At 47.9% G+C, this 26,786-nt stretch overlaps 1 protein-coding gene and 1 long non-coding RNA gene across 2 annotated transcripts in view; both read right to left on the bottom strand.

Annotated features, from left to right (window-relative positions):
- Positions 1–25,778, bottom strand: part of LOC146193910 (glycoprotein 3-alpha-L-fucosyltransferase A-like) — a 38,619-nt gene extending 12,841 nt beyond the window's left edge. Inside the window, exons 1-4 of the mRNA XM_084600653.1 lie at positions 25,496–25,778; positions 14,709–14,941; positions 11,746–12,040; positions 8,002–8,185 (exon numbers count right to left, since the gene is read on the bottom strand). Of these exons, the coding sequence (XP_084456779.1) occupies positions 8,002–8,185; positions 11,746–12,040; positions 14,709–14,941; positions 25,496–25,767 (984 nt within the window). The 5' untranslated portion in view covers positions 25,768–25,778. The remainder of the gene's footprint in view (positions 1–8,001; positions 8,186–11,745; positions 12,041–14,708; positions 14,942–25,495) is intronic.
- Positions 18,355–21,355, bottom strand: LOC146193911 (uncharacterized). The gene is made up of 2 exons (XR_014706875.1): positions 21,318–21,355; positions 18,355–18,570 (listed from the first exon to the last, which is right to left on the bottom strand). It is a non-coding gene; the product is annotated as an uncharacterized LOC146193911 (long non-coding RNA).
- Positions 25,779–26,786: the final 1,008 nt, after the last annotated feature.

Below are 26,786 nucleotides of genomic sequence, written 5' to 3'. Positions count from 1 at the left end.
CTGCTATACGCCGTGTCGTGCAAGAACACGTCGCTGATGCCTTGCCGTCCAACCCCGTGGTGCCGCCTGTGACGGCACCTCTCACGTATGCCCAAGTAACGGCTAGGCCACCACCTTCGCCCACGTCTGGCTCCTATGTGCAGGTCCCTGCCTACCGTTCACCGCCGCATGCTGAGCCTTCGTTTCAAGCCCCACCCTCAAGATTCCGCCCACATCCTATGAAACCTTGGCGTACTACGGACAACCTTCCGATTTGCTATGCCTGCGGTCGGCCGGGCCATGTTGCGCGCCTTTGTCGCCAGCGCCTCCAACCTTCACAGCCTGACATTCGATTTTACCCGTACGATACCGACTCACGCTCGCAAATGATTCCGCCCGGTTCTCAATTTGTCCCACAAGATCGCCAAACCTATACCACTCGTCGATCACATTCTCCTCGGCGCCGATCGCTTTCTCCAATGCTGCGACGTTCTACCAGCACCGTTGAGGGAAACTAACAGTCGCAGTTCCGGGGGCAAGAACTGCGCTTGTTTCGAATTCCTCAAGTCCTCCATGCCGTCCCGCTAATGTTATCAAAGTTTCTGTAGAAGGCGCCACAGTTCTCGCTCTCGTCGATACCGGTGCAGCCGTCTCCGTCATCAGTGAAGCGCTCTGCCGTCGAATTCGCAAAGTGACCACTCCGATTTCCGACTTTTCGCTCCGCACCGCCTCATCACAGCACATTCACCCCTCCGCATCTTGCACAGCCCGTGTGCTCATTCAAGACGTCTTGTACCCCATCGAGTTTATTGTTCTGCCGAACTGCTCGCATGATATCATCCTCGGATACGATTTTCTATCGACTCATCAAGCCGTTATTGACTGTGCTCGTGCACAAATTGCCTTCGCCCCCCTCTGTGATGCCCCCTTTTGTGATACCCCTCCCCGCACTGCAAAACTTCTCGTCGCCCATGACACCGACATTCCTCCGTTCTCTGCTGCCCTCGTACCACTGTCTTGTGAGTGGGTAACTCCTTTGACTGCGATTTTTACACCTTCCGAAGCCACCTCCCGTCATCCCTGCCTCCTTTTTCCGTTCGCTGTTCTCGAAATTCAAGACGGCAAGAGTGCACTTTACGCCTCGAACCCATTTTCTTGCCCAGCAGTCCTGCTCCGTGGCGAATGCATTGGACGTCTTGAAGAGCTTGATCCCAGTCATATCACCACTCTTCCTGACTCAACCCCCTCCTTCGACGCTAGTCTGTGCTCTTGCGATGTTGCGACCGCTTCGACGCCCTCCGACGTTTTCCAACATGCTATTGATGCTGATCTTCCACTTGCGCAACGTGATCAACTTGTCGCCCTCTTGCAGAACTTCGCTTCTTCATTCGACTTTCCTCAAACTGACTTGGGCCGCACGTCTGTCGTAGAGCACACCATCGACACCGGTAAAACTGCACCTTTGCGCCAGCGCCCCTATCGCGTGTCGGCTTCGGAGCGCCAAGTAATTGCTGATCATGTGGACGACATGCTCCGTCGGGGTGTCATTCGGCCATCCCACAGTCCCTGGGCGTCTCCAGTTGTGTTGGTACCTAAGAAAGATGGCTCCTTCCGGTTTTGTGTCGACTACCGCCGGCTCAACAAGATCACGCGCAAGGACGTCTATCCTCTGCCACGCATCGATGACGCACTAGACTGCTTGCAGGGCGCCGAGTTTTTCTCCTCGTTGGATTTACGATCTGGCTACTGGCAGGTGCCAATGGCTGACGCTGACCGCTCTAAAACTGCCTTCATCACACCAGATGGATTATATGAATTCAACGTCATGCCCTTTGGGCTTTGCAACGCCCCGGCCACATTTGAACGCCTCATGGACACTGTGCTTCGTGGATTCAAGTGGCGAACCTGTCTTTGCTATCTCGATGATATCGTAGTCTTTTCTACCGATTTTCAATCCCACCTGCTCCGACTGAAGGACGTTCTCACTTGTCTCGCTACCGCCGGCCTCCAACTGAATCTGAAGAAGTGCCGCTTTGCTGCTCGCCGACTAACAATTCTAGGTCATGTCGTTTCTAAGGATGGCATTCTTCTCGATCCCAGCAAACTTCGTGCAGTTGCCGAATTCCCACGCCCAAAATCACTGAAGCAGCTACGAAGTTTCATTGGCCTATGCTCCTACTTTCGCCGCTTCATCTTAAATTTCGCCTCTATTATTGCTCCTCTCATCCAGCTCCTCTCCGGTAGCTCCGACCTCTCCGCATGGACACCTGCTTGTGATGACGCCTTCAACACTTTACGCCGTCTTTTGGTTTCGCCTCCCATCCTCCGCCACTTCGACCCGAATGCGCCAACTGAGATTCACACTGACGCTAGCGGTATTGGGATAGGCGCCGTTCTCACCCAACGCAAACCTGGTATCCGAGACTATGTGGTGGCGTACGCAAGCCGCACCTTGACCAAGGCAGAGTCCAATTATTCTGTTACGGAAAGAGAATGCTTGGCCATTATTTGGGCCATCGGCAAATTCCGTCCGTATGTCTATGGCCGACCATTTTATGTGGTCACTGATCATCACGCTCTGTGCTGGCTGGCGTCCCTCAAGGACCCGTCCGGCCGCCTTGCTCGCTGGGCTCTTCGCCTCCAAGAGTATGACATTCGTGTCATATATCGCTCAGGCCTCAAGCATACTGACGCGGACGCTCTTTCGCGCTCACCGCTGCCTCCCTCTTCGTTGCCTGATGAGATCTGCGCCTACGATTTGTCTTCGCTTGCCACTATTGACATGGCCACGGAACAGCGGCGCGACCCGTGGATATCTACACTTCTGGACTTTCTTTCAAGTCACTCTCCAGGTCGTCTGTCTCGGGCGCTTGCCCGCCAAGCTCACCATTTTTCAATTCGTGACGGGCTGCTCTATCGCCGCAATTATCTTCACGACGGAAGGAAGTGGCTTTTAGTCATCCCCCGTCATCTCCGCGCCGAAATTTGTGCTGCTTTCCATACTGATCCCCAGTGCGCCCACGGCGGAGTGTTGAAAACCTACACGCGCTTGCGTCTACGCTTCTTCTGGCGTGGAATGTACCGCTTTGTCCGCCATTTTGTCCGCTCCTGCCAGTCTTGCCAACGCCGAAAAACTCCTCTCAAGTCCTCTGCTTCGTTGCAGCCGTTGCCCTGTCCTGCCCGTCCGTTTGATCGTGTCGGCATAGATCTATACGGTCCCCTTCCTACAACTTCAGCTGGCAACCGCTGGATTATCGTGGCAGTGGATCATCTAACCCGCTACACTGAGACATCATCATTGCCCTCTGCTTCCGCACGCGACGTGGCTGCCTTTATTCTGAAAAACCTGGTTCTTCGCCATGGTGCCCCTCGCGAACTGCTCAGTGACCGCGGACGCGTTTTCTTATCAGACGCTCTTGAGGCTCTCCTGAAAGAATGCCGCATCATACACCGCACCGCTACCTCGTACCACCCTCAGACGAATGGACTGACAGAACGTTTTAACCGCACTCTCGGTGACATGCTGGCTATGTACGTGAACACCGACCATTCCAATTGGGACCAAGTTCTACCGTTTGTTACTTACGCATATAACACCGCGACACAGGCCACTACTGGATTCTCTCCATTCTTTCTCCTTTACGGGCGCGAGCCACCCTGTACTATGGACACACTTTTTCCCTACCGCCCTGACGTTTCCGAATCTTCCCCGCTATCCGATGCCGTCACGTACGCAGAAGAATGCCGTCAGCTCGCCCGCTCTCTCACAACAGAAAATCAGTGGCAACAAAAATACCTCCGTGATACCGGCGAATCTTCGCCATATCTCCCGGACACACTGGTGTGGCTCTGGGTGCCCTCCACAACCCCTGGCCTTTCAAAGAAGTTTCTTGCTCGCTACCACGGGCCATATAGGGTCCTCCAGCAAACATCTGCAGTCAACTACGTAGTTGAGCCCGTCACACCCTCTGCGGACTTGCGTCGCCGTGGTCGTGAAACAGTTCACGTGAACCGATTGAAGCCATTCTATGACCCCGCTGTGCTTTCCGCGCCATAAGTCGCCAGGATGGCTCCTTTTTTTACCCGGGGGGAAAATGTACTGTGATAGTCATCGCCATCGACATGCACCTGTGCGTTGTGCGACGAAGACGAAGTACGCTGGGCTCGCCGTTGCAAGGTCCTGTCCTCACAGCTCTCCATCTGAGCTTCAATAAACGCCCTATTACATTATTATTATTATTATTATTATTATTATTATTATTATTATTATTATTATTATTATTATTATTATTATTATTATTATTATTATTATTATTATTATTATTATTATTATTATCCTTTTCTTGGAACCCACTCTGTCACCCTGCTATGCTCACTTGTCGTTCTTGATTTCGACTAGAATGTCATTACCTCACGTTCGTTACCTGATCCGCTTAATTTATTAATGGTGTCAGCAAAGCGCACTTTTGCCTGAAAAAGCAAATAAAGATTGCAGAAATTTAACGTAACGCAGTGTAACATACAAAAGCTTTAATTTGCCGTAGTTCATATCGGCAGATAGTCGACAAAACTGACATTAACGCTGTTTTCTCGCAATCTCAATCACGCAATCGCAATCACCTGAGTACCAATCAGTATGTGGCCCAAGTTGCCAGGAGCGAGATAGATAAGAAGATGCGGTTTGATTACACCATGCAAACGTGCCTGCGTGGCCTAGGGATGCATTTTTAACTCGGAGTCCAGAAATCCTGGAAGGCTGGATTCTGATATCACCCTCCCATTTTCTTAATGACGAAGCCCGAGACCTGGCAGCACCAGCCGATTCTACAACGCAGGGGATGGGGATCGGTTAGACCTTGTGAAGTAGGAATTTCACACCAAAACATTCAAGACGCGTTTAATTCGATTCTGTTCTGCGCAGGCAAGAAATGAACAAGCCGAGTGGGACCCTGCTGGCTTTGCTGAAAGGCTCATTATTTCCCTAGAGACATCCGCTGTGTCAAGGAACTTCCGGACGGTCTTTTATTGGAAGGAAGTTCGATAGAGTCATGAGTTGCTCTTCTGACAGCGCTATAACGACCATGCCTGCCTTATTGATAGCGTGATCAACACTAACGGTAGTTCTGCTCTTGGCAATCAACAACCAATTGTAAATTTCGATAAGTTATCCTGCCCAAGTTTCCATGCTGCACGAAATCAAGAGCTGATCCGGTGGGCGATTTGGGTTCAGTTCTTGAGTTGTGATCATACTTCTATGGTATAGTCCCTAGACATCGTAGACAACTTGCTCCTTATCGATTTCGGAGTGCGCTCCGGATTCCCGATTGCAATTTGCCATGGGGTACATTACTGCTATCACTGCAGTCGAGTTGCTCTTCTTTGAAGGACAGGAGATGGAAATAGGGCTTCTTTCTGATCGACCTTTCGTCCGTCTTCGGACTTGCTTGACACGTTTGAGTATCGTTTGCTCCAATGTCTCAAATTATCTACTTAATGCTCAGCAGACTTTTCGAAGACTATTGCTGGACTTAAGCCTTACGAAAAACGCTTTCTCACCAGAAGTAAACAAATATGGGACCTCCCTCGAACGAGGAATTTATATATGGTAACCAGAGCCTTCGTTTTACTGTACCATGCATACTAAATTATCTCAGTATACACAACAAAAACATATTTACCGCCCCAATTAAGAACGTCAAGCGATATTTCATCATTGCCGCATTGTAAGTACTTTCCGTTCTTTGCCTTGGTGAACATTGTCATGAGAATAGTCACTTCATTTTCGTTACGTTTTGCCACGTTGCCTGCATACTGTTAGACGATCGTTGACCGTTAACTTGCTGTCCTGGTTTTTTTATCTGCTTGTTTCATTCATATATTTGTTCTCTTTCCATACTACATAATTGTCATGTTACACATGTATATGTTAGCCTTGATCGCACACATGCCCTGTTACTCTGCCTGTACTGGGCCTCGGGCATCTCTCAAGATATATTCTTGTAGCTTTTTGCCCCAGGTCCGTTTCCTGTATATTACTGGAAATAAATTTACAGCTGTCAGCACCGCCTGATTCCGTTTTCTCAACGATGGATGGAATGGATGGGATGGAATGGGATGGATTTGATATAGGAGCGTCCCCTTTGATACGGGGTGGTAGCAGCTGCTATCATGCTTATTACCCCTTCCCCCCCCCCCCCCCCCCCTGTATCTGAATTATTGTTTTAGATTGGTTAACTCTACCATCGCTCTATTTATTGAATTTTTGTTTCTACGTTACTAACATTATGTCACTTTTCTGCTTTTAAGCCACCAATCTTCCAATCGTTTTTTGCTAGCTTCTACCGCAGGTTAATTCACCCAGCCACTGGTATCTCTAAACCCCAGAGCGAATGGGTCTAAAGCCCCTCAATAAACTAATTGAGGCGCTTTGGGGTTGATTGAGGGGCTTATTGAGGGGCTTTAGTAGGGTCCGCTTAGTAGCGTCCCCTGTTGACAGATAGCGGAAATATTGTAAAAATGAATAAGAGTGCATTTAAAAGCTTCCGAACTTGTTGCTTCAATGGCGCAATGGATTAATACTACTTACCTGAGCACTTACCGTATAAAACAAATGTTCGAATCCTGTCTATGAAACGTTTTTCTAAATTTTCTTTTTTAAATTGCTTGGTTTGGTTCGTGGTTTTAACGTGCCAAAGCGACTCAGGCTATGAGAGACGCTGTAGTGGAGGACTCCAGAAATTTCGACCGCCTGGTGTTCTTTAACGTGCACTGACATCGTACAGCACACGGGCGCCTTGCTTTTCGCCTCTATTGAAAAGCGGCCGCCGAGGCCGGGATTTGATCCCTCGTTCTTGGGCACAGTAGTCGAGCGCCTTAACTGCTGCACCGCCCCGGCGGGGCTGGTTCGTGGTTTTAACGTCCCAAAGTGACTCAGGCTATGAGAGACGCCGTGGTGGAGGACTTTGGAATTTCAACATTAAAATAAGCTAACAATATCTTTCCTGGGGAGGTTGCATCATGTGATGTTTTTAATTCTTAATAGCCACAAACCAGCTGTGAAAAGAGCTACGAGGGCACAGCAAGACAATGGTAACACTATTTATTTTCACCGTAATCATTTCCTGCCTTTAGTGAGGTTGCGTTCAGAGAAACCAGTGAGGAGAAAGAAGTTGCGGGACCCTACCGTTAAGCAGACGTAATTGCGCGTCAGCACCGCAAGGTGACACAAAAGAGCAGTGAGAGAGCAGCATGGATGAAAGTATAAAGGCGGTTTAATGAAATCATTGCCTCAATAAATAAGAGAGGATAGATTGGACACGAGTTGAACACGCAATGCGGAAACCGAATGCTGCCCCAGTGCAACAGTGCTGACATCGGTCGGCGGTGGTGGCTACTAAGTTATGGAACGAGTGCCGCACTCAGGTTGTGCAGTGGACACGTGCCCAACGTGTAGGAGCAGTCGATGCCAGTCCCGTTTCACTACCGTATTGCGCTAAAATCGCTCTAGAATGGGTGTGTCAGGCATGCAGAAGCCGAATAAAGCCACCAATTTGACATTAAGCAAACTAATACACTTTCTTTGTTCAAGCTAAAAATTAAAAACTTTTCTTCTTAATTTGTGATTTCTTTATTTATCTTTTGTGTCGTGGAATTCGTAAGCGTTTTTGTACTTTTTTCTGTATTCTATTTTTGTATCGAAATCTGTCAGCAATGCACCCTTTACTATGTATTTTTTTTGCAGTGTTGCTTCATAAACTTCCTTACAATAATATTATTCTTTATGTTACCTATCGAAATCTATTACCATGGGAGGTCCCACCTGCGGTCTTGTACCAAGGGACATTTCGCTGAATATTCTTGTACGTTATTTTTTGATTCGAAAATAAATCTTCAACTTCGACTTCAACTTTAACTTTAACGAGCCTTCTGTCCCGGCATACTGATGCGAGCTCTGCAGCATAACACAGTGCAGGATTTTGGAGAACCTACAGTGGATACGGACGCACTGCCTGGTTCGCGTACCTTTATGTACTGCTGGAGCTGCTGCGCGTACTCGAGCCGGTGGTTAGAGGTGTAGCAGTTGGACACAAACCAGGCCGCTATTTTGGACTTGTTCTGGGTGTAGTCGTAGTCGCGCTTGATTGTCTTTACCAATGGGTCAAAGAGAACGAACTTCTCGTATGGCGTTACAATGTCCGAATCCTTTCTGCGCACAAGAAGAAAAAAGAAATAAGAATGCAGGTAGTAAGGAAAGCAAGGTAATGTCACTGAACACATAAGGAAATAAGAAAATACAACAAAAATGGAAAAATATGCGTTTAATCCGTGCTGCACCTATATTAACCACTGCAGGAATCATGCCCCTTTAGAATTCTGGTGACATGCGTAAGCAGGAAATAGCAGGAAACATTTATTTAATCTTTCACTGCCCCACTTCTAGGCAAATACGTGGTAGCAGTGATGACTGAGACGCAGCTTTTGCGAACAGTGTAAATGCATTGTCAGCTTTCCGGTAGAATGTTTTTATTTATTTAACTATTCACTTGCGTCAAGCAATGAGGTCGCTATAGATCAACACTGTGTTTACAAAGAGTGCGCTCCCGATGCCGCAGCAGAGTGGCTGTACAGTGTAAAAAATAGGTTTAACACCCTTAGGAATACATGGAAGCGAACGTTTTCAAAGCAGCTTTCCGATTTCACAGGGCACCTATGATGTTTTTGTTTTTTTTTTGACACAGAGCAACTATGAACACCACAGAACAGGTCATGAAAGTATGAAACACCGTTTCGAGGGTGCAGTATTTTTAAAACGCAGCAGATCGTATGGGCGTGCGTGTTGGGAGGGGGATCCATAGAAACACATGTAAGCACAACTTGCCGCATTCCTCGTTTCTCAGAACACCAACTTAGACAGCCGATCGCTAAACGTTGATGAGCGCTTTGGATTTTACAAAGGATGATACGGCTTTGCGGATGTGAAATATTTTTAAAATGCAGCTAAAATTGTCTTGTGAAGCCATACATACCGCCGACAGGCTCGCCATCCGCTGAGTGTTTCTCCGAATCACACGAGCTTCTTTGCTGCCTCGTGCACTCAGTCTGCGTGCTAATACCACCCTTTGAAGGTATGCAGCCTCGACCAAACTATATTCAAAAGCACTACTCAAAAGTTATAACAAGCTAACGAAAGAAAACGGCCCATTGCACCAGACGGCGGTGGAGACGACGTTCTAATCGAACGCAGACACAAGGCGCAGACGTCGACGCCGGCATCCGCGAACGTGACTTGTGTGAGCAGACGGGGGATTTTGGTGTCTGCTGCTGCGCGCAGGTCGTTTATCGCGCCGAGTTAGAACTGCCTTCAGCTAAAAAGAATGCGTTATTTGAGTGGAAGTACTTAAAAGGGAATATGCGCTGCAGAATTTCGGACAACACGACAAGCTGTCGCGATTGGGAGACGTACCCATGAGATTAATGAGCTTTTCACAGTTGTGTCGGACTTTACAAAATAAATATATCGAGGCAGTTTAGGAATAGATGAATTTTAAAATGGCGTAGCATACTTTGTCACATATTTTCTTCAACACACTCGCTAAGTTCTTACCGTCATTTTCATTTATTGGGGCTCTTCAAAACGGGAGAATATTTTTCCTATATTTTCCTTTGTTTCTGCAGTCCCCGACTTTTGCCTTTCTACGTTTCGCAGTGCTTGAAAAAATACTCCACTTCTATAATGAGATTTCGTACTTTAACAATTTATTGTACATGTTCATGGTTACTGTGCACCTAAAGAAAACGTCATAGGCGCACTGCAAGATAAGAAAAAGTGGTTTGAAATAATTTGCCTCCACGTACTCCTATAGGGAGCTTGCATGAAAGTAATCAGTAAAGTAAGCTTGCATGCTAAGTAATCCGCCATGATGGTGCCACTTGCAGCAGACGGCGGGAAGGTCAGCCAGGCTGAATTGAGCAAGTACCTTGCCGTTTCTGATGGTGCACCGAGCAAACACGCGGCTTTTCGTGCGCTGTATTTATACATGCGTGCAATTGTCCGCAGATTTTTGAGGAACGTAAGCGTCGACGCTGTGCCCGAAAAATCTGAAGAAATGAAGAAATGCAAAGCAGTGCGACGCGGACCTGTTCAAGCGTGAACGACTGACAGCACTATGCATCTGGACTTGGCCGCCCATGGACATCACCGACATTCATGATTTCTAGTTCTGGTGAGTAGTTAAATACTTGCTCGGATTGGTGTCGATCTCGCGTGTGTTCGCCCCGTGCAAGCCATTCGTGTCTTCGTCGCTAGAAGAATCATTTGCCTTCTTGCCCTCGTACAGACGTATTTTTGCAATCGTCAAGAATCCGCAATCAGCCTGTTCGATCACGCCAGCATCGTCTGCACGAACTGCGCGACCAGTAGACGAGTCTGTGTGGCAGTGAGTGCTGCGTCGTCTGCTGCCAACGACATCATCATGGCGGATTATCTAGCATGCATCGCGTCATGCAAGCTCCAACCCGTCGGCTCAGCCTGGTGACAACAGCGCCAGCGCATCTTGCTTACGTCACAGATCGGTGTTGGTCTGTTAAGTTGGCATAGGCATATCTGTAAAAACTTCATGTTCGCTGCAAGCCAAGAAGGCACAAAATATCTACACATGATCAAAACAAGCGCGGTCACGTCAAGCCCTTGCGAGCGTTAACAAGAACACGCGCGATGGAGGCTGCGACCGTGGGCTTCAACGTAACACATAAGGTATATTATTAAGGAACCCTGCGCGTTCCAAAATGACGAAATCCAACGATTTAAAGAAGATTGTCATTGGTCTAATTGGTCTTCGCACGACGGTTTTGTACACACATAAAAGGATGTAGTGTATCTCTCGTGCGGCGCCTGCTTTAAAAATACTTGCTTTGGACATTATTCAGGCTGAACCAACGGACTTTCAGGACCCATGGGTGCAAGCTCATGCCACAATCCGCAGGTCTTGAGTTCGGATCCCATCGCAATAAATTTGCTTTTGAGTTAAATTATTTTATTTTACTTACTGAAGGCTCCCTAAGCAATTAATCGTCGATCTTAATACATCTGACATGTACCTGACTTTATATCGGCCAGAAGAAATTTTCTCGCGGATTTTACTGCAAGACTTTTTTTTCTTAAACATGGCAATTTGCAAATCAAGAAATACTCGCCTTATCCTTTTGTCCTATTATCACCCCCTCTCAAGGTGATTGTCCTCGGTCAACGTTAACTCCCAGACGCCTTTATCATCTCAATAAAATTTGATATTGCTATTACCACTATTTTTCTATTAAAAACGACCATTCCTAAGCGCAAATGACACTTTCCTTCATATCGGCTGTGCAATCTTGCATAAGGTTCACATCCCTTGAATATGTTTGCGAAGAAAAAAAAAGTCCGCATTTCTTGTGTTTGTTTTTACCTTTGTCTGAGTGGAATGGAAAAGCAGAAAAGCAGCAACTCGTCATGCGACAGAAGCAAATCATTCTGCCTTCGGATTCCAGCAGGGAATACACAAGCCATCACGTTTCAGAAAGTGACCGCTTGATGAAAGACGCTACAAACCAAGCGCCAATGCTCAGGCCAGGAGCCGGAAGCTGCTGGTCGCACTGTGGCCGCGTGATTTGAGAATGTCAAAAAGCATTCGGTTAGTGGCCTGCCCCTGAAGCCGAAATCTCAGTAAAACCCTCCGGGGCATCTATAGTGCCAAAACCTGAGAATACGAAGCTGGGAGCCGTACTTACCTGTATGTGGCCATCCAGTCGATGCCCGTGACACCCTTCTCGACGGGTGTGTGCTGCGGATTCTCGAGTAGGTAGAGGATCCGCACTGTCTGGTTTCTGACTGCGTCATCCCTGGGTTGAGAGTAGCTAGTGTAGCCGTCCTTGAATATGATGGCGTCCGCCTTCAAGCCCTCAGGTAATCTGTCGCGGTACACTTGACACCTGTCAACGGGACAGCGGTCCCGAAGGAACAAAGCCTGGCCGTCCAAGAAGTCGTACCAGCTGCCGTCGAGAAAGATGGTCTTGAGCGACGCGTCTGCTCGCGGTATTAAACGGTGGAAACAAGCAGTTCCGTGAATGAAATCAATTACAGTCAATAAAGTGCCCACGTATCCGCTACGCTAAGGTCCACTTTTTTTTTTTTGTAATGATGATGTTTCAAGAAGGCCTAACGATGAGTACGCGTGCATCGGCTAATACTCTACACTTACAGTTTGTTCATGACAGATAAACGTGATATGCAGTCGCATCATGACTGCTTGCCATGATGCTACTAAGTACTCGAGACAGCAGCAGTGAATGCGACGTATGTCTTATAGCGGATATATATCCCTCTAAATGCTAGCGATAACATTAAATGAACACTCCAGTACAACATTATGTACGGAGGAACATGAATATATGCGTTTTAAATGAACTGCTTACAATGTAGTCAAGCTGAATGGACACAATTTTCTATATGCACGGGATAGTTTATTGAGATCAGTAAGGGCTAAATTGCCGCAGCTTTATGGATGATGCTACTAAGTACTCGAGACAGCAGCAGTGAATGCGACGTATGTCTTATAGCGGATATATATCCCTCTAAATGCTAGCGATAACATTAAATGAACACTCCAGTACAACATTATGTACGGAGGAACATGAATATATGCGTTTTAAATGAACTGCTTACAATGTAGTCAAGCTGAATGGACACAATTTTCTATATGCACGGGATAGTTTATTGAGATCAGTAAGGGCTAAATTGCCGCAGCTTTATGGCACTCAACAGCGATAGTGTCAGAAAGAAGCGGATCACTAAAAATGACAAATGTTTAACCCTCCCTAAACATAATTGTAAAGGAAGCCTCCACCATGGTGGCTGAGTGGTTCGAACCCGACTGGTTCGAATCCGCTCCGATGAATGTTCTTTAGCAACTGAACAAACAAGAAATATCGAAAATGTTTCTTGAGTGATGTTTGTTTTAGTTATTTACTTATTTATTTTATTTATTTATTTCCATACTCTTAAGGCTCGTGGGCATCACAGAGATTACAGGCACACAAAATCTACGCCCATAGCAGGCGAAGGCGTCAACATTGCGTATGGTGGCGATGGAGGCAGGAAAGTGATTCCACTCGTTGCAGTTGCGCGAAATCAAAGAATTTTGATAAATATCGGTGCGGCATGGTGGAAAACCAAATTTTAGCCGATGACCGATGCGGGATGACACTTAAGAAGGCGGAATAATCAACTGACGTTTATGATTCGTGTTATTGTAAATTTTATGAAACAAAGAAATTCGTGTCTGCAGCAGCAAACAAGATCGGACAGAATAAATTGCTTTTTATTGAAGACACACGGGCAGTTCTTGAGTGGCTAGAAAGAATAAAACGGTTTGAACAGTTCTGAAAGATTTTGTGGCTTGTGATAGAAATACACAAGGGAGGGGGGTGGGGGAGCATAGCTATCTCAATTTGGGTCCTTATTAGAGCTGCGTAAGGTGTAGTCTTACTGAGATGATTTCATGTCAGAAATGACTGCGAAGAAACCCGAAGCGAATGCAATGTCATTCTGAACGCCGCGTGGACTTCCGCTATCTCTCCTTTACCAGCTGCGCGATTCCACCGGTCACGTAGAATGCGACGTGATGCTCCGCGTCAGCCAACCACGATTTCGTGTGACCCGGACTCACGGGCAACGCCCCTTTCCGCTCCAACGGAGTTTTGAGGTTTAGCATATTAGTTGAGCGGTTTGCTGAGAACAAGGGTTTCCAACATGTCAGAACATAAGAGCACCTCCAGCATCGAGTCAGCGATTGCTCAGGAAAGTCATCAGTCATATTACGCTTACTGGGTTAGCATAGCCAACGTTTCAGCAAAATATTATGGACGGTATGACCGGAGCGCAGGAGTACCAAAGTGAAAAGGAAAAGGAATATGAGAGAAGCGAAACAATTCCTTTGATAATAGTTTGCCGTCCCACAGCTGCTTATGCTAGAAAGACATAGTAGTGCAGGGCACCGGAAAACTTGACGGCCTGGGGTTCGTTAACTTGCACTGACTTCGCACGCCACATCAGCGTCAAGCTTTCGTTCCGTCTCAATCAATAAGCGGCCGGGATAAAGCCCGCATCCCTGGGTTCAGCAGTCGAGTGTCGTAACCACTGATCCATCTTGAAGGAAGAATAGCGCAGAAAAAGACGAACACACGACGAGAGCTCTTGGTGTGCTCCTTCAAGTGTTTCGTCGTTTTCTGCGCTAATCTTCTTTCAAGCTGAACCAGTACCAACATGCCCAACCTTTCACTCTACAACTACTTATCAGCCTCTACAGGACCCAAATGGCAAATGGACAAGGGAGGAAAGAATGGGAACAACATTAGACACGCCCTTTCAGTGACAATTATAATTTGACCTGATAAAGCAGTTACCTCTGGCACGTTTTTCGTGCTGACGTTTTTATTGACTTTCGTTACTTTCAATACAAATAGAGAGGCCAGTGTGTGCATATTACACAGTTTTGCAATTATCCGCTCTAATCTACATGACACCACGGAATGGAACGCGTCTTATGCCGTCGACGCAAAAAAAAATTTTGAACCATAACGCACACTACGTGCCGGCTGAGTTTTGGTCGCACCCTAATGATCAGAGAGCCCACTAATCATCAAAGGCCCCCATTTATGCCAAAAAAAATGAGAGAAATAGTGTCACAACTCACTGGTGTTCTTAGGCTCCGCCTTGTATCCGGGTGGCAGGTACATGAGCTGCGCCACGATGCGGTCGTCGTGCGGTGCCTTCGGATCGGGCCACACGTCGGCCACCTGCGACAGCTTGCTCGAAGGGCGCGGCCACTCGCTGCCGTTGATGAAGAACCACGGCAACTTCTTGTGGCTTTTTAATCCCCCAACGTCCGCACTTTCGTCGTGTCGGTGGTCGGCCGCATCTTGGTCCCTGAAAGCGGCGATTATCAAATTCGTGTGTATTCTGGACGAAACAAGACGTCCGAAAAATATCTACAAAGCCGTACGAGCCAGCAAACAGCCCATGTGCAATAAGGAAAAACAAAAATGAGCGGCGCCCACTAAGTTCGCCAGTAATGAATGCACTTGTTTTCTCCACTTTCGCAATTGCTCCGCCATTCGCTGTTCAATGTGGCGGCGAGAGGCATGATCTTGTAAGTACGCTCTTTTTTATGTGATGCCCTAAACTAAGGGCCTTCAAAGGTAAATAAAGGATGGTGATTTTAGAGCTTAGCTGTACTGCAGCCATTCCCGAGGTCGTTCATTTGTTCACGCTAGGTACTGGGCTTGCGCCAGTTTCATCTGCGCTTCGCCACAGCTGCACCGAGCGCTCGTTCCTTCGGTTCGCAGCCTCGCAATCACGTGACTACCAGCTGCGATATGCGCTCATCTTTCGTCTCTCCGCTGATTTAAACTGAAACGATACACTCGCCTATTAACTGGTGCAGGTGTCCACAGTAACAAGTGTGACAGATACTGCGCCTTTCCCTTCCTGTAAACCAATTATTATTATTTCTCAGTATACGTATGGATCACACGGTGCCTAGGCCGTCGATGCCTACACTCTGTCGCAAGCGGCAGGCTAAATTGGACAATCCTGCTGATGCATCCCAGTGCAAAGCCTACGGAGCTTATGCGCTTTACCTAAATGATTTCAGACAGGTTGAACGTCACAATTTTTAAGGATGACGCATCTTGTTCCTCATCCCCAGAGCATCAGTAAGTGCGATAGTTGTGCCGATTGTGGGGCTGTGAGCAAGGCGCAAAGTTCGCAAAGTTTTGCTTAGACATGCCAACGCCGTTCAAGGTGGGCATGCCATTCGACAATAAGAAACGGTGAGCGGAAAGTGAACAGCACAGGAGGCCAAATGAACATAAGGACGAAGACACGCGCAGAACCATCGCGCATTGAAACCAACGCATATGCGCCAAACACGCTGCGATCTCAAGAACAGCGGGCATCGAGAGGGGGACTAGGCCGCTAGGGGGCCAAGAAGAGCGGACGCACCTCAGCACGGCTCCGCGAAACCTTGCCCGCTACAGAATTAAGGGACCAGGCACGGACGTGAAACTGCACCACTACGAGCAGAAGGTGAGTGGGTTACTCCCACCAATTTTGGTTCCCCTAGCTCCAGCCAAAATATCGAGAACCGTCCGAAAGCGACTCAAGCGGCACTGCCGCCGCGCTAAGCCTAGCGCTTTGGATTGCCACCGTACCGCCGTGCACAATGCAAGTGCAAGTTGAGGGTCAGACCCTCAAAGAGGGAGACTTTAATCCTTCAGAATGGACTAACGTGCTCAGTACCTACCAGAAAAAAGAAACATCACGCAACCAAGTAGACAACGCGGGACCCGCGTCGTCGTCAGCGTCCGCGTGGAGACCGACGTACAAACCCAACGGAACGCAGTTGCGCGCCACAAGGATTGTTGAACGCCGCAACAGACAAGTAGCGCCACTACCTCATCAAGCATACAAGGTCATCTTCCGCTCACAAGGAGGGTTATATCTCCCCACAGTGCAGCCACAGCAACTGCTCCGAAGTATTTGTGCAGCAGCCAACACACCACTGGGAGATCATGTCCAGCTACGCATCCATCCAAGTAACAACACTTGCACGATGGCCACAACAAGCAAAGAGGCCGCACTTCAACTGGCGCAGGTGAAGATTATAACGCACGCCTGCAAGGAGTACGCAGTCACTGCGTACATAGCGCCAGCATCGGACGCTGTCCGAGGCGTCATTACGAATGCCTTTTGGAACGAAGCAGACCAAGAAATCGTTCAAGATCTCCAAAGACGAAACCCAGATGCGGACATTGTAGCCGCTCGTCGTATGGGACGCACTAAGTCTATTCTAGTGACTTTCGCACAAGGCCCACTTCCCCGGAAACTAATTTACTTTGGCGGTGTACACCTGTGTACACCATACCGTTCAAGGCCAGAGGGCTGCACCAACTGCCGGCAACCGGGTCATCGCTACGATGTTTGCCCGCATCCGAAGCAATCAAAATGCCCAAGATGTGGCGTCGACCATGGAGCGGACCATGAGGGACTCTGCATCCCCCAGTGTATACTGTGCGGTGGTGAACACTTAACGGGAACAGGATGGTGCAAGGCAAAGCAACGCGTGACACGGCCCCGGCACAGAGATTCCGTTGGACAGCCTCGCCTCAGTGGAAGCGCTTCCAGAGAACGCTCTTCACGACGGACGCGTCAAGACGACACAACTGACGAGAAGCGCATGGGAATCACGTGGGCAGAAAGGGTCGCCCGCACTCCAGACAGTCAGGCGGAGGAGATGGCCCGGCTCAGGGAGGAGGTAAGACGCCTACAGCAACACCTCTCCCACTCATCCTCGACCTTATCTCCTTCATTGCACCCAGATACCAACTCAAATGTTCCTCCTCCCACCACCCCCCTAACCACCCAAACTCCATCCCCTCCTGCTACTCCCCCGCCTAAAAAGAAACGCATAGAGTCAAACAGCGACACCGATCCTCTAGCTGAACTAGAAGCCCGCTTAGAGGCGAAATTTCAAGCAAAATTCGAACTCTTCCAGCAAAAAATGGAAGAACGATTCCAAACCCTAACGGCCCAGCTAGAGGCGCGGCTAAACACATTCTGTGACCATCTAACTGTTAAAGTAGAAACGATGGTAGAGGGGGCAATTACCCGCATAATGAACGCAGTTGACGCCAGATTGGCTACACTCCCCATCCAACCATCCCCCACTTCTTCCTTCCCAAGCCATCCCTCTATCCAACCACCAATACCCCCCTCCGTAGCACCCCAAGTGCAGCATGATGGCAGCTCATCCTCACTCCCTCTCCAACCATTCCCCACTTCTCTCTTCCCAAGCCATCCCTCTATCCACCCACCAAGCTATCCCTCTATCCAACCACCAATACCCCCCTCCGTAGCACCCCAAGTGCAGCATGATGGCAGCTAATCTTCCAATTCTTAAGGGCAACAACAACCCACTAATATTCTGGCATTGGAACTGCCGGAGCATTAAGCGAAAGCGGGATCCTCTAGTGCAACTCATTACTAGCAACTCGTCACCCCCAGACCTTATACTTCTACAAGAAACTCGTATAGCACTCAACATACCAGGATATACAGCATACCATGCACCTAGCGTGGACAAGCCCGTGGTTACAACCTACATCAGACGCACACTCAGACACACAATACACGACTATACACACGAGGTAGCACACATTACCGTAGAAATTATACCGAATGATGTTACTAAAGAATCATTATTAGTCTCCAATATATACAACCCTCCTAGTAGCCCCGCATCTCGTTGCGCGAATCTAATTAGGACAATAGCAAAGGAAGCCAAGAAAACACCTTTATTAATAGCGGGGGACCTAAACTGCGCACACGCTGATTGGGGATACAGCCGTACAAACAGCAGAGGAGAGGTTCTGTACAATCAGATACAGCAGTCACAGCTATCCGTACATAATGATTTTGAAATGCCCACCAGACAGGGTACAGTTGGTATTATGGATACCAGCCCAGATCTCACGCTCGGCAGACACATCCCGCACCTGAAATGGGAACGAACCGGACACACATTAGGCAGCGATCATTATATCATCGCCCTAACCCTTGAGGGACCACAGTGCACGCCAAATACATATAAGCATCGTTTGGTGAACTGGGAAAATTTTCGAAAACAACGACAAAACACCCCTGCTGAAGACAACATAGAATTAAGGCAATGGGTGCGACAACTACTTCAGGACCAGGAAAATAATACGCAGATCATTGATACAAACGAAGATGTGCCAACGTTAGATGCCAGAATGGCGCATTTACTTGAGGCCCACCGTAGTTTAAATAAACGGTATGCCACACAGAAGCACAACCGCAAACTTAAGCAGAAGATTAATGATCTGGCCACCCAAATTGAAGACTATGGAGCGCAATTGTTTCAGCAGAATTGGACACAAATATGTGAAGGGCTAAAAGGAAATCTCACCACAAAGCGTGCATGGCACCTACTTCGGCACCTTCTGGACCCAACCCAGAGCAAGACATATACACGAAACATAATAGCTAGACTAACCCATCAACACAGAGGTGACACAGATGCCCTACTAGCTACTCTAAAGCATATGCACACCACCCCGGGTCAACCACAATCCCTTCCCTCCTATGCAGGAGGACCAAATGATATATTAGATGCTGCAATAACGACGTCAGAAATACGGGCAGCACTTCACAAGCTCAAGAACACAACGCCAGGCGAAGATCAGGTTTCAAATGCGGCGCTAAGAAATCTAGATGATAAATCATTGGAGCAACTAACGGACCTCTATAACAAACACTGGGAAGAAGGGACACTCCCAGCAGAATGGACACACGGGAAAGTAATTCTCATACCAAAACCCAATAAGCCAATTTCCCCAGCGAATATGCGCCCAATATCGCTCACCTCAAACTTAGGAAAACTCTTTGAACAGGTTATACTAGCTCGGCTAACTGCATACATGGATGACACGGACCAATACCCGCACTCAATGCTCGGTTTCAGGCCCCGTCTATCTACGCAGGACGCTATGCTGCAGCTAACGTCAGCAGTGCTTGACCCACATATACCAACGCATACTAAGGCGATACTAGCAATAGATCTCAAAAAAGCGTTTGATAATGTACAACACACAGCAATCCTACAGGCACTCACGAACATTCAAACTGGTCCTAGGGTTTACAACTACATAAGAGCCTTCCTTCAGCACAGGACAGCCACACTTCACATCGACAATCTCCACACCTCACCGTACACGCTTGCCAACGTGGGGACGCCGCAAGGCTCCGTTCTTTCCCCGTTTCTGTTCAACATTACCCTTATCCCCTTAACCGCAGAACTACAGAAAATCCCTCACCTCGGTCACACCATATACGCCGATGACATCACACTCTGGACAACACACGGATCAGACGGTGAAATCGAAGACACGCTACAAACAGCAGCAGACACGATAGTCAAGCTTACCGCAACAATCGGATTAGAGTGCTCCCCAGAAAAATCAGAATTACTAATCATACCCCCTAAAGGACGGACCTACCAAAGTCCCATAGAAATTCGAATTCAGGGAAGACAAGTACCACAGGTTCATACCATCCGCATTCTGGGACTATACCTGCAACAGGATGGAAAGAACATCGACACAATTAAGCGGCTCAAAAAGGCCGTTGCAAACACCATACAAATCATAAAAAGGGTGACAGGACGCGCACATGGGCTTCGAGAGGCGGACACACTTCGAGTAGTGCACGCCTATACCCTCAGCAGAATTCTTTATGCTACACCATACCTCCAACTATCATGCAGTGAGGTCCACCAAATAGACTCATTAATTCGGCAAGCAACAAAGGCAGCACTTAAATTACCGAAAAGCACTAGTAACGAGAGACTACTCGAACTTGGAGTCCATAATACCATACATGAACTTCGAGAGGCCCATTTACAAGCACAATACCTCAGATTAGCTGCTACAACTACCGGGCGACATATACTCACTAAGCTAGGCATCACTATTCCTGCAAACAATTCATCCCTATTAACACTCCCTAGCCAAATTTACACTTCAATCTATGTCAAACCATTACCGCGGAACATGCACCCCCACTATGACCAAGGTCGCAGGAAGGCGCGCGCGGCAGCGCTCCAAAAATGGTACGGGAATGAGCCCGATGCCGTTTGGGTAGATGCCGCCTGCGATGAGAGCGGAGCCACTGCAGTTGTCCACAACCCCCACATTTCCCCCTTAACTATTGAGCTTCCTTCAGGCACGACCCCTGAAGAAGCCGAGGAGACCGCTATAGCTATTGCTCTGGCATACACCGATGCCAGTTACATACTCAGTGATTCAAAAACTGCCATTCTAAATTATGCCAGGGGCCGGGTTCATCCTCCGGCGCACCGCTTGCTGCACATGCCCACCTCCCACCTCCCCCGACGGATTGAGCTCATCTGGGTGCCTGCGCACTCGGGAAATCCCGGCAACGAGGCTGCCGACTCCTTAGCCCGAGGGTCTAGAAACCGGGCACAGGCGGACCTCATGGGGGATTTCTCGAAGGATCGTATGCACTCGTTTGCTGAGTTCACCGCAAACTCCCGCGCTGAGCGCCTCATCTATCCGTCACCCCACCCATCCCTCACTATCAGAGAACAGTCAATCTGGCGTCGTCTACAGACACGAACTCTACCGACACCAGCTCTACTTTCGAAATTTCAGCCGGTATCCCCCCTATGCACTTTGTGCTCCCACCCCAAGGCCACTCTTACCCACATTCTTTTATCCTGCCCGGCGTCTCCTCCCCCCGCCGGGCCAGTGCCTCTCCGAACCTGGGAGGACTGGGAGACCTCACTGCGATCAGCGGACCCGGCCAGGCAGAAGATCGTCGTCAGCCGGGCCGCATACGTCATGGATAAACATAATATGAACGTTTAGATCGTGAGTGGGGTCGTGCGGAGACCCAGGAGGCCTGCGTGCCTCGAATTCTTCTGCAAATAAAGTTTTTTCCTCCTCCTCCATCGAGAGGACAAGAGGGCCTTCGCGGTTCCGTCCTTCAATGTACTGCATAGATCAGAGGTGCGTTTTAGGGATCGTCGAAGAATGAAAAGCAATGCATAACCAATTTCTTTCTGAAGCATTTCTTATAACAGCGCTCCTCTAAAACCCATCATAGTACTTCCTCTCCTCCAAATCATCTCATCAAAGAGCATGCGAAACGTTTGTTTCTGCAACGACCTCGAGTTTTCAGCAGCGCACTCAAGTAGAGGTGAAGGGGGGGGGGGGGGGGGAGTTGGTGAAGGATCACGTGACGACCTGGCCCTACGAGGCTGGCACTCGTAGGTCAACGCTGCTTGCGGCGGGGGCTAGCCTGCCACCGAATTTTTAATTGTTGTAGGCCGTCATTGCACCAGCCACCGCTTAGGTGGTGGACGACGACTATTGCGGCGCGCGTATTTTCTGCCTCTTCCTTTTCTCTCTTCTCTACTTTCTCTCTCTTCTGTCCGCACGAGGCAGCCGAGGTGGCTCAGCTACAGAGCCAGTACCATTTTCTTTTCCTTGTTCCTACAGGCATAACAACGGCAACAACAGCACTCAAGTAACACTTTAGGTTATAGCTAATGCCTTCTGCGGCAGACTTAAAGTGATCGTCCCGTTAAGCTTTTCTATTGGATAAAGAACATAGGTTAGCTTTATTTTTTCATTACGTCCCACAGCGGTGCAGGCTGTGAGAGACACAGTAGAGGAGGGCTCCGAACAATTTACAAAATCGAGTTCTTTAACGTGCAAGTACATCACACAGTACACGGGTGCCTTCCTTTTCACCTCCGCCAAAACCGGACTAGCGCGCCAATCGCTGAGCCACCGCAGCGGGGAGCGTATTTGGGTTTGCTCGGTACGGTGGCTTGGCAAGAAAGAAACGACAGAAGAGACGAAGAAAGCGGGCTGTTCCGACTAGCATCTACCGCCCCCAGGAGCCGAGCGGCCTAGCGATTTGTGGCGCATGCTTTTTCTATTGGCGTCATGTTGGCCGCCTCACTACCTTGAGAGAGCCTATAATAATAATAATAATAATAATAATAATAATAATAATAATAATAATAATAATAATAATTATTATTAATAATAATAATAATAATAATAATAATAATAATAATAATAATAATAATAATAATAATAATAATAATAATTATTATTATTATTATTATTATTATTATTATTATTATTATTATTATTATTATTATTATTATTATTATTATTATTAGTTGGTTCACAGGCGCAACATCTGTCACACTTGCTTCTATGGACACCTGAAACGCTTGCGCTGCCTCTGGAGGCGGTAGATGCTCTTCGGAACAGCCCGCTTTCTTCGTCTCTTCTGTCGTTTTCTCTCTTGCGGAGCCACCGTACCGAGCAAACTCAAATACGCGAGCGGGGACTAGCAAGACATCGTCACATCCTATCACACACGGCGATTAGGACGCACAACAGGTCATCTGCTTGTCTATTTTTTTTTTTGTACGCAAACTTGCCATAAGGCATATTATATAAACTCATGTAAATGGTTTTCCGTGAGGAACCGGAGCAGGCTCCCCCTCTTAGCGTTGTCGGTGAGCCATTTAGAAAAGCCCTCTTCCCTTGTTGTGGTTAGACCCACTTCGCGCAGAATCTGTGTCCTTGATTCCCTTGTCCCTGCACAAGTCCATAGCAGTTGGCGAACATCCACTTCTGCAGCTGGTGTGGAACACTTCGGGCACGTGGTTGGTCCGATGTCAGCTTGCGATTCCCATCGGCATTTTACCGACGGGGTAAGGGCCGCCCCAGCTCTTATCCTTCTAAGGGAAACCTCCTCCAATCTCGTTAAGTTACGAGGGAGTGGGAATGTACACGGGGGAATGAGGGCACGTGTACTTTTCCTTAAAGAGGATGTTAAAATGGAAACAGCGGACCGGGCATCCAAAGGGAGCCTGGTTGGGGGCGCATTAGTGTGTGGAACTTCGTGTGTGAGGTGGTCAACTTTTCTCTGCTCAACGTTCTCAGCATTGTCTTGTGTCCAATGTATCTGGATGCTTATCTTTGTTTTTTTATTGAGTGCGTGGATTTCCTGGGTAACACATAGCGTCTTCGTCACTTTCTTTAGTTGTTTTATGGCGGCTAAGGAGTCTGTATAGATGTGGGCTTCTGTTATGGAATCTATTTTATTTATGGCCTCCATAGCATCGCGGATTGCATAGAGTTCCATCACAAGCGGGTCCGGGTATTCTAAAAGATATTCTTTATGTACCTTTAGTTCGCTGTGTGTTGGACTAGTAGCTGCTGTTCTACCGCCATTTTATATAATTGATGCGTCCGTATATGCAATTAAGGTACCTGGAAATGCATCAACCAGAGGTCGAGATGCCAGCTTTTCTTTGCGACGAAGCCGAGTGGTCTTGTTTGTCGTGATAGTAGTGAATTCCCACGGAGGGGGGTCAGCCATTGCTGGTGTTCGAACTGCCACTTCGTTGTACAAGGATGCTATGGGCGTAACATACTTTCGCTTCATATCCCTTACATTTCTCTTAGGCTGTTAAAGACGCTCACAGTGTCCTTCCAGCGCTATATTTAGCTCGTCATATAGATAAATAAGTAGCGCAATACAAGTACACCTACTTGCCCTGCTCTGTGCGAAGTCATGTCTAACGAGGAGCTATCAATATTCTTGGTGTGATGAGGTTGCGGCAAAATCTATAGCTTCCATTTTTCCGCTTCGTGCCGACAAGGTATCCGGTTATTTATTCCATGTGCAGGACCCCTGCCTTGCTTGAAAAGTACTATCAATATGTTTTTCAATCACAACTTACTATTCAAATAGTAAGCAGATTTCATAGCAGACCTAAACCGTTTATCATAAAAGCAATGCCTGCCTTTTTAATCAACTTCGGAGAAATTAAATAATACAGTAGTGTGACAGATACTGCGCCTTTCCCTTCCTGTGAACCAATTATTATTATTTATTGGGACACTCTTTCAATTATGTTCTCATATTAAAATCTTGCCTTGATGACCGGCTCCGTGCTTGGTTCTCAGAACAGGCAGGCAGGCGTAATAAAAATTAATTGGCCAGAGCTGAACACTGACATTTTCGCAGGCTGTTAACGTAGTCCCGAAACTGTGGTAAAAGGCATTCTCACACTTTTATCACAGAGCCCTGTCGCAGTGGCTCAATGGTCACAGCGCTCGTCTAATGGACATAAGGTCGTGTATTCGATCCTGGCTTAGCCGGCTGCTTTTCGATGGCGGCGAAAAGCAAGGCGCCCGTGTGTTGCAAGATATTAGCCCAAGTTAAAGAACTCCATGTTGCTGAAATTCCCGGAGCCATCCACTACGACGTCTCGCAAAGCCCGAGACGGTTTGGGACGTGAAACCCTGTAAACCAAACTAAACCAAACTTTTCGCTTATTAGTGGAAGATAGAAGCTCGAGGTCTATTGCCCATTACATGTCTTCTTCGTAGTTGTAGCACGTAAGCAGGTGGCTCAAATGATTCCGTCACCACTTCACAGTGTTTTCTTTTTCTTCTCCTTCAAGTAATCATTCCATCTTCCCTCTCACAGCGAGGCTCAAGTGTTCACCGAACGTGACGTAGCTTTTACTCCCCTACTTGTCTCGTAACCATTTATTAATAGCACTCTTGGTAAACTGTTCCTACCGCAGTTGATTTCTGCTCCACTGCGAAGGAGCTGCGAAGCACGCTGCAGGTCTACTCTCGACAAGAGATTCACATTATCTCCTGCTCCTGTAAATACGCTAGAGATTCTTTATTATTTCAGGACTTAAATACTCCGAAACTTCCTGGTTGCAACAGCCTGCCTTTAGAGGGTGAGGCTTCTACCTTCGCCTCATTATATAAAGCAACAGAAAAGCGACCGCCACCGCCGGGCATCGGCCGTACTTCTCTGATAACAGACCTGAAAATCTGGCGCTCCATGATCCTTTGTGCTCGTTCCGTCCTGCTCTCGCGCCCGTCGTGCTGGCCTCCGTGATCCTCCGGTACGCGTAGCTCGGAGGGCATCTCCGTTCGTTTCCACGGCGGCACGACCTTCTCTCCGTAGTCCGCCAGCTTCGCCTGGAAGGCAAGCAACGCTGCGGCGCTGAGCAGCACCACGACCAAGATGCAGCGACGAAGCGGGCCCGCATGTCGCAGGAACGACGGGCAAAGGCGGGGCAGCGATGGGGCCATGCAGCACGCAGGATCCGCGGGCTGCACGAAAGGAATATCCGTGGAGCACGACACGAAGTAAAACTGCGCTCTTTAAGCTTGGGTGAGACTTGCAGCGGTGGCGTATAAGAAGGCTATGGTAGAGCATCCACCTAGCATACAAGAGGACCGTGGTTCGAATCTCGGTATCACGCAACTTTTCACCGGGATAAAAAAAAGAACAAAAAAGAAACCTGCGTTTTGATAGAATTCCATAAAGAAGTTCTGGGGCGAGACCTGATGCCCGTGAACACCTCCGGCAACCCACTCCGTCACCAGAGCAGAAGGTGGCCACCTTCGTGCTGTAATTGGCCGCAACATTCCAAGATTGCCCCTACAATATAATACCCCGCAGCCGCTAGTGACTGAGGGCCGGAGGGTACTAAGAATTTCCGGCTCCCAACAAACCGATATTGGAAACTGACCCTGGTAACGTTTCATGCTGGAACCCTAGCTAGCGAGGGCAGTTTAGCAGGTATGTTAGAACAACTAGAGGGCATGAAATGGGATTTAATAGGGCTTAGTGAAGTTAGGAGGCCGAATGAGACATATGCCGTACTGAAGGGTGCACATGTACTGTGTTATCGACGTTTACAGGAAAGACAAGAACTAGGAGCAGGCTTCTTGTCAATAAGGATATATGTGGTAATATAGATAAATTCTATAGCATCAATGAGAGGGTGGCATGCATTGCAATTAAGCTTTTAAAGCGGTATAAGCGGTATATATTAAGCGGTATATACAGTCATGATGAGCAGACAGTCGAAAGCTTCTACGAAGATGTAGAATCGGGAATGGGGAAGTAAAACCACAGTATACTTTACTAATGGTTGACTTCAGTGCCAAGGCAGGCAGAAAGCAAGATAGAGACCAAGCAGTGGGCAACTATGGCAACCTTCTTTAGCAAACGTAAGAACTGGAAGTGGATATAGAAAAGCTCTAACGGGGAGACTAAGAATTAGATTGGCTACATTATGTTTTTAACTCTAGAATTGTGAAGG

This window comes from Amblyomma maculatum, chromosome 4 (assembly GCF_055883805.1).
Source record: "Amblyomma maculatum isolate TAMU_Amacu chromosome 4, ASM5588380v1, whole genome shotgun sequence".
NCBI classification, from domain to species: Eukaryota; Metazoa; Arthropoda; class Arachnida; order Ixodida; family Ixodidae; genus Amblyomma; species Amblyomma maculatum.
The sequence above is the reverse complement of the archived record's forward strand: the minus strand, read 5'-3'. Positions and strand labels throughout refer to the sequence as shown.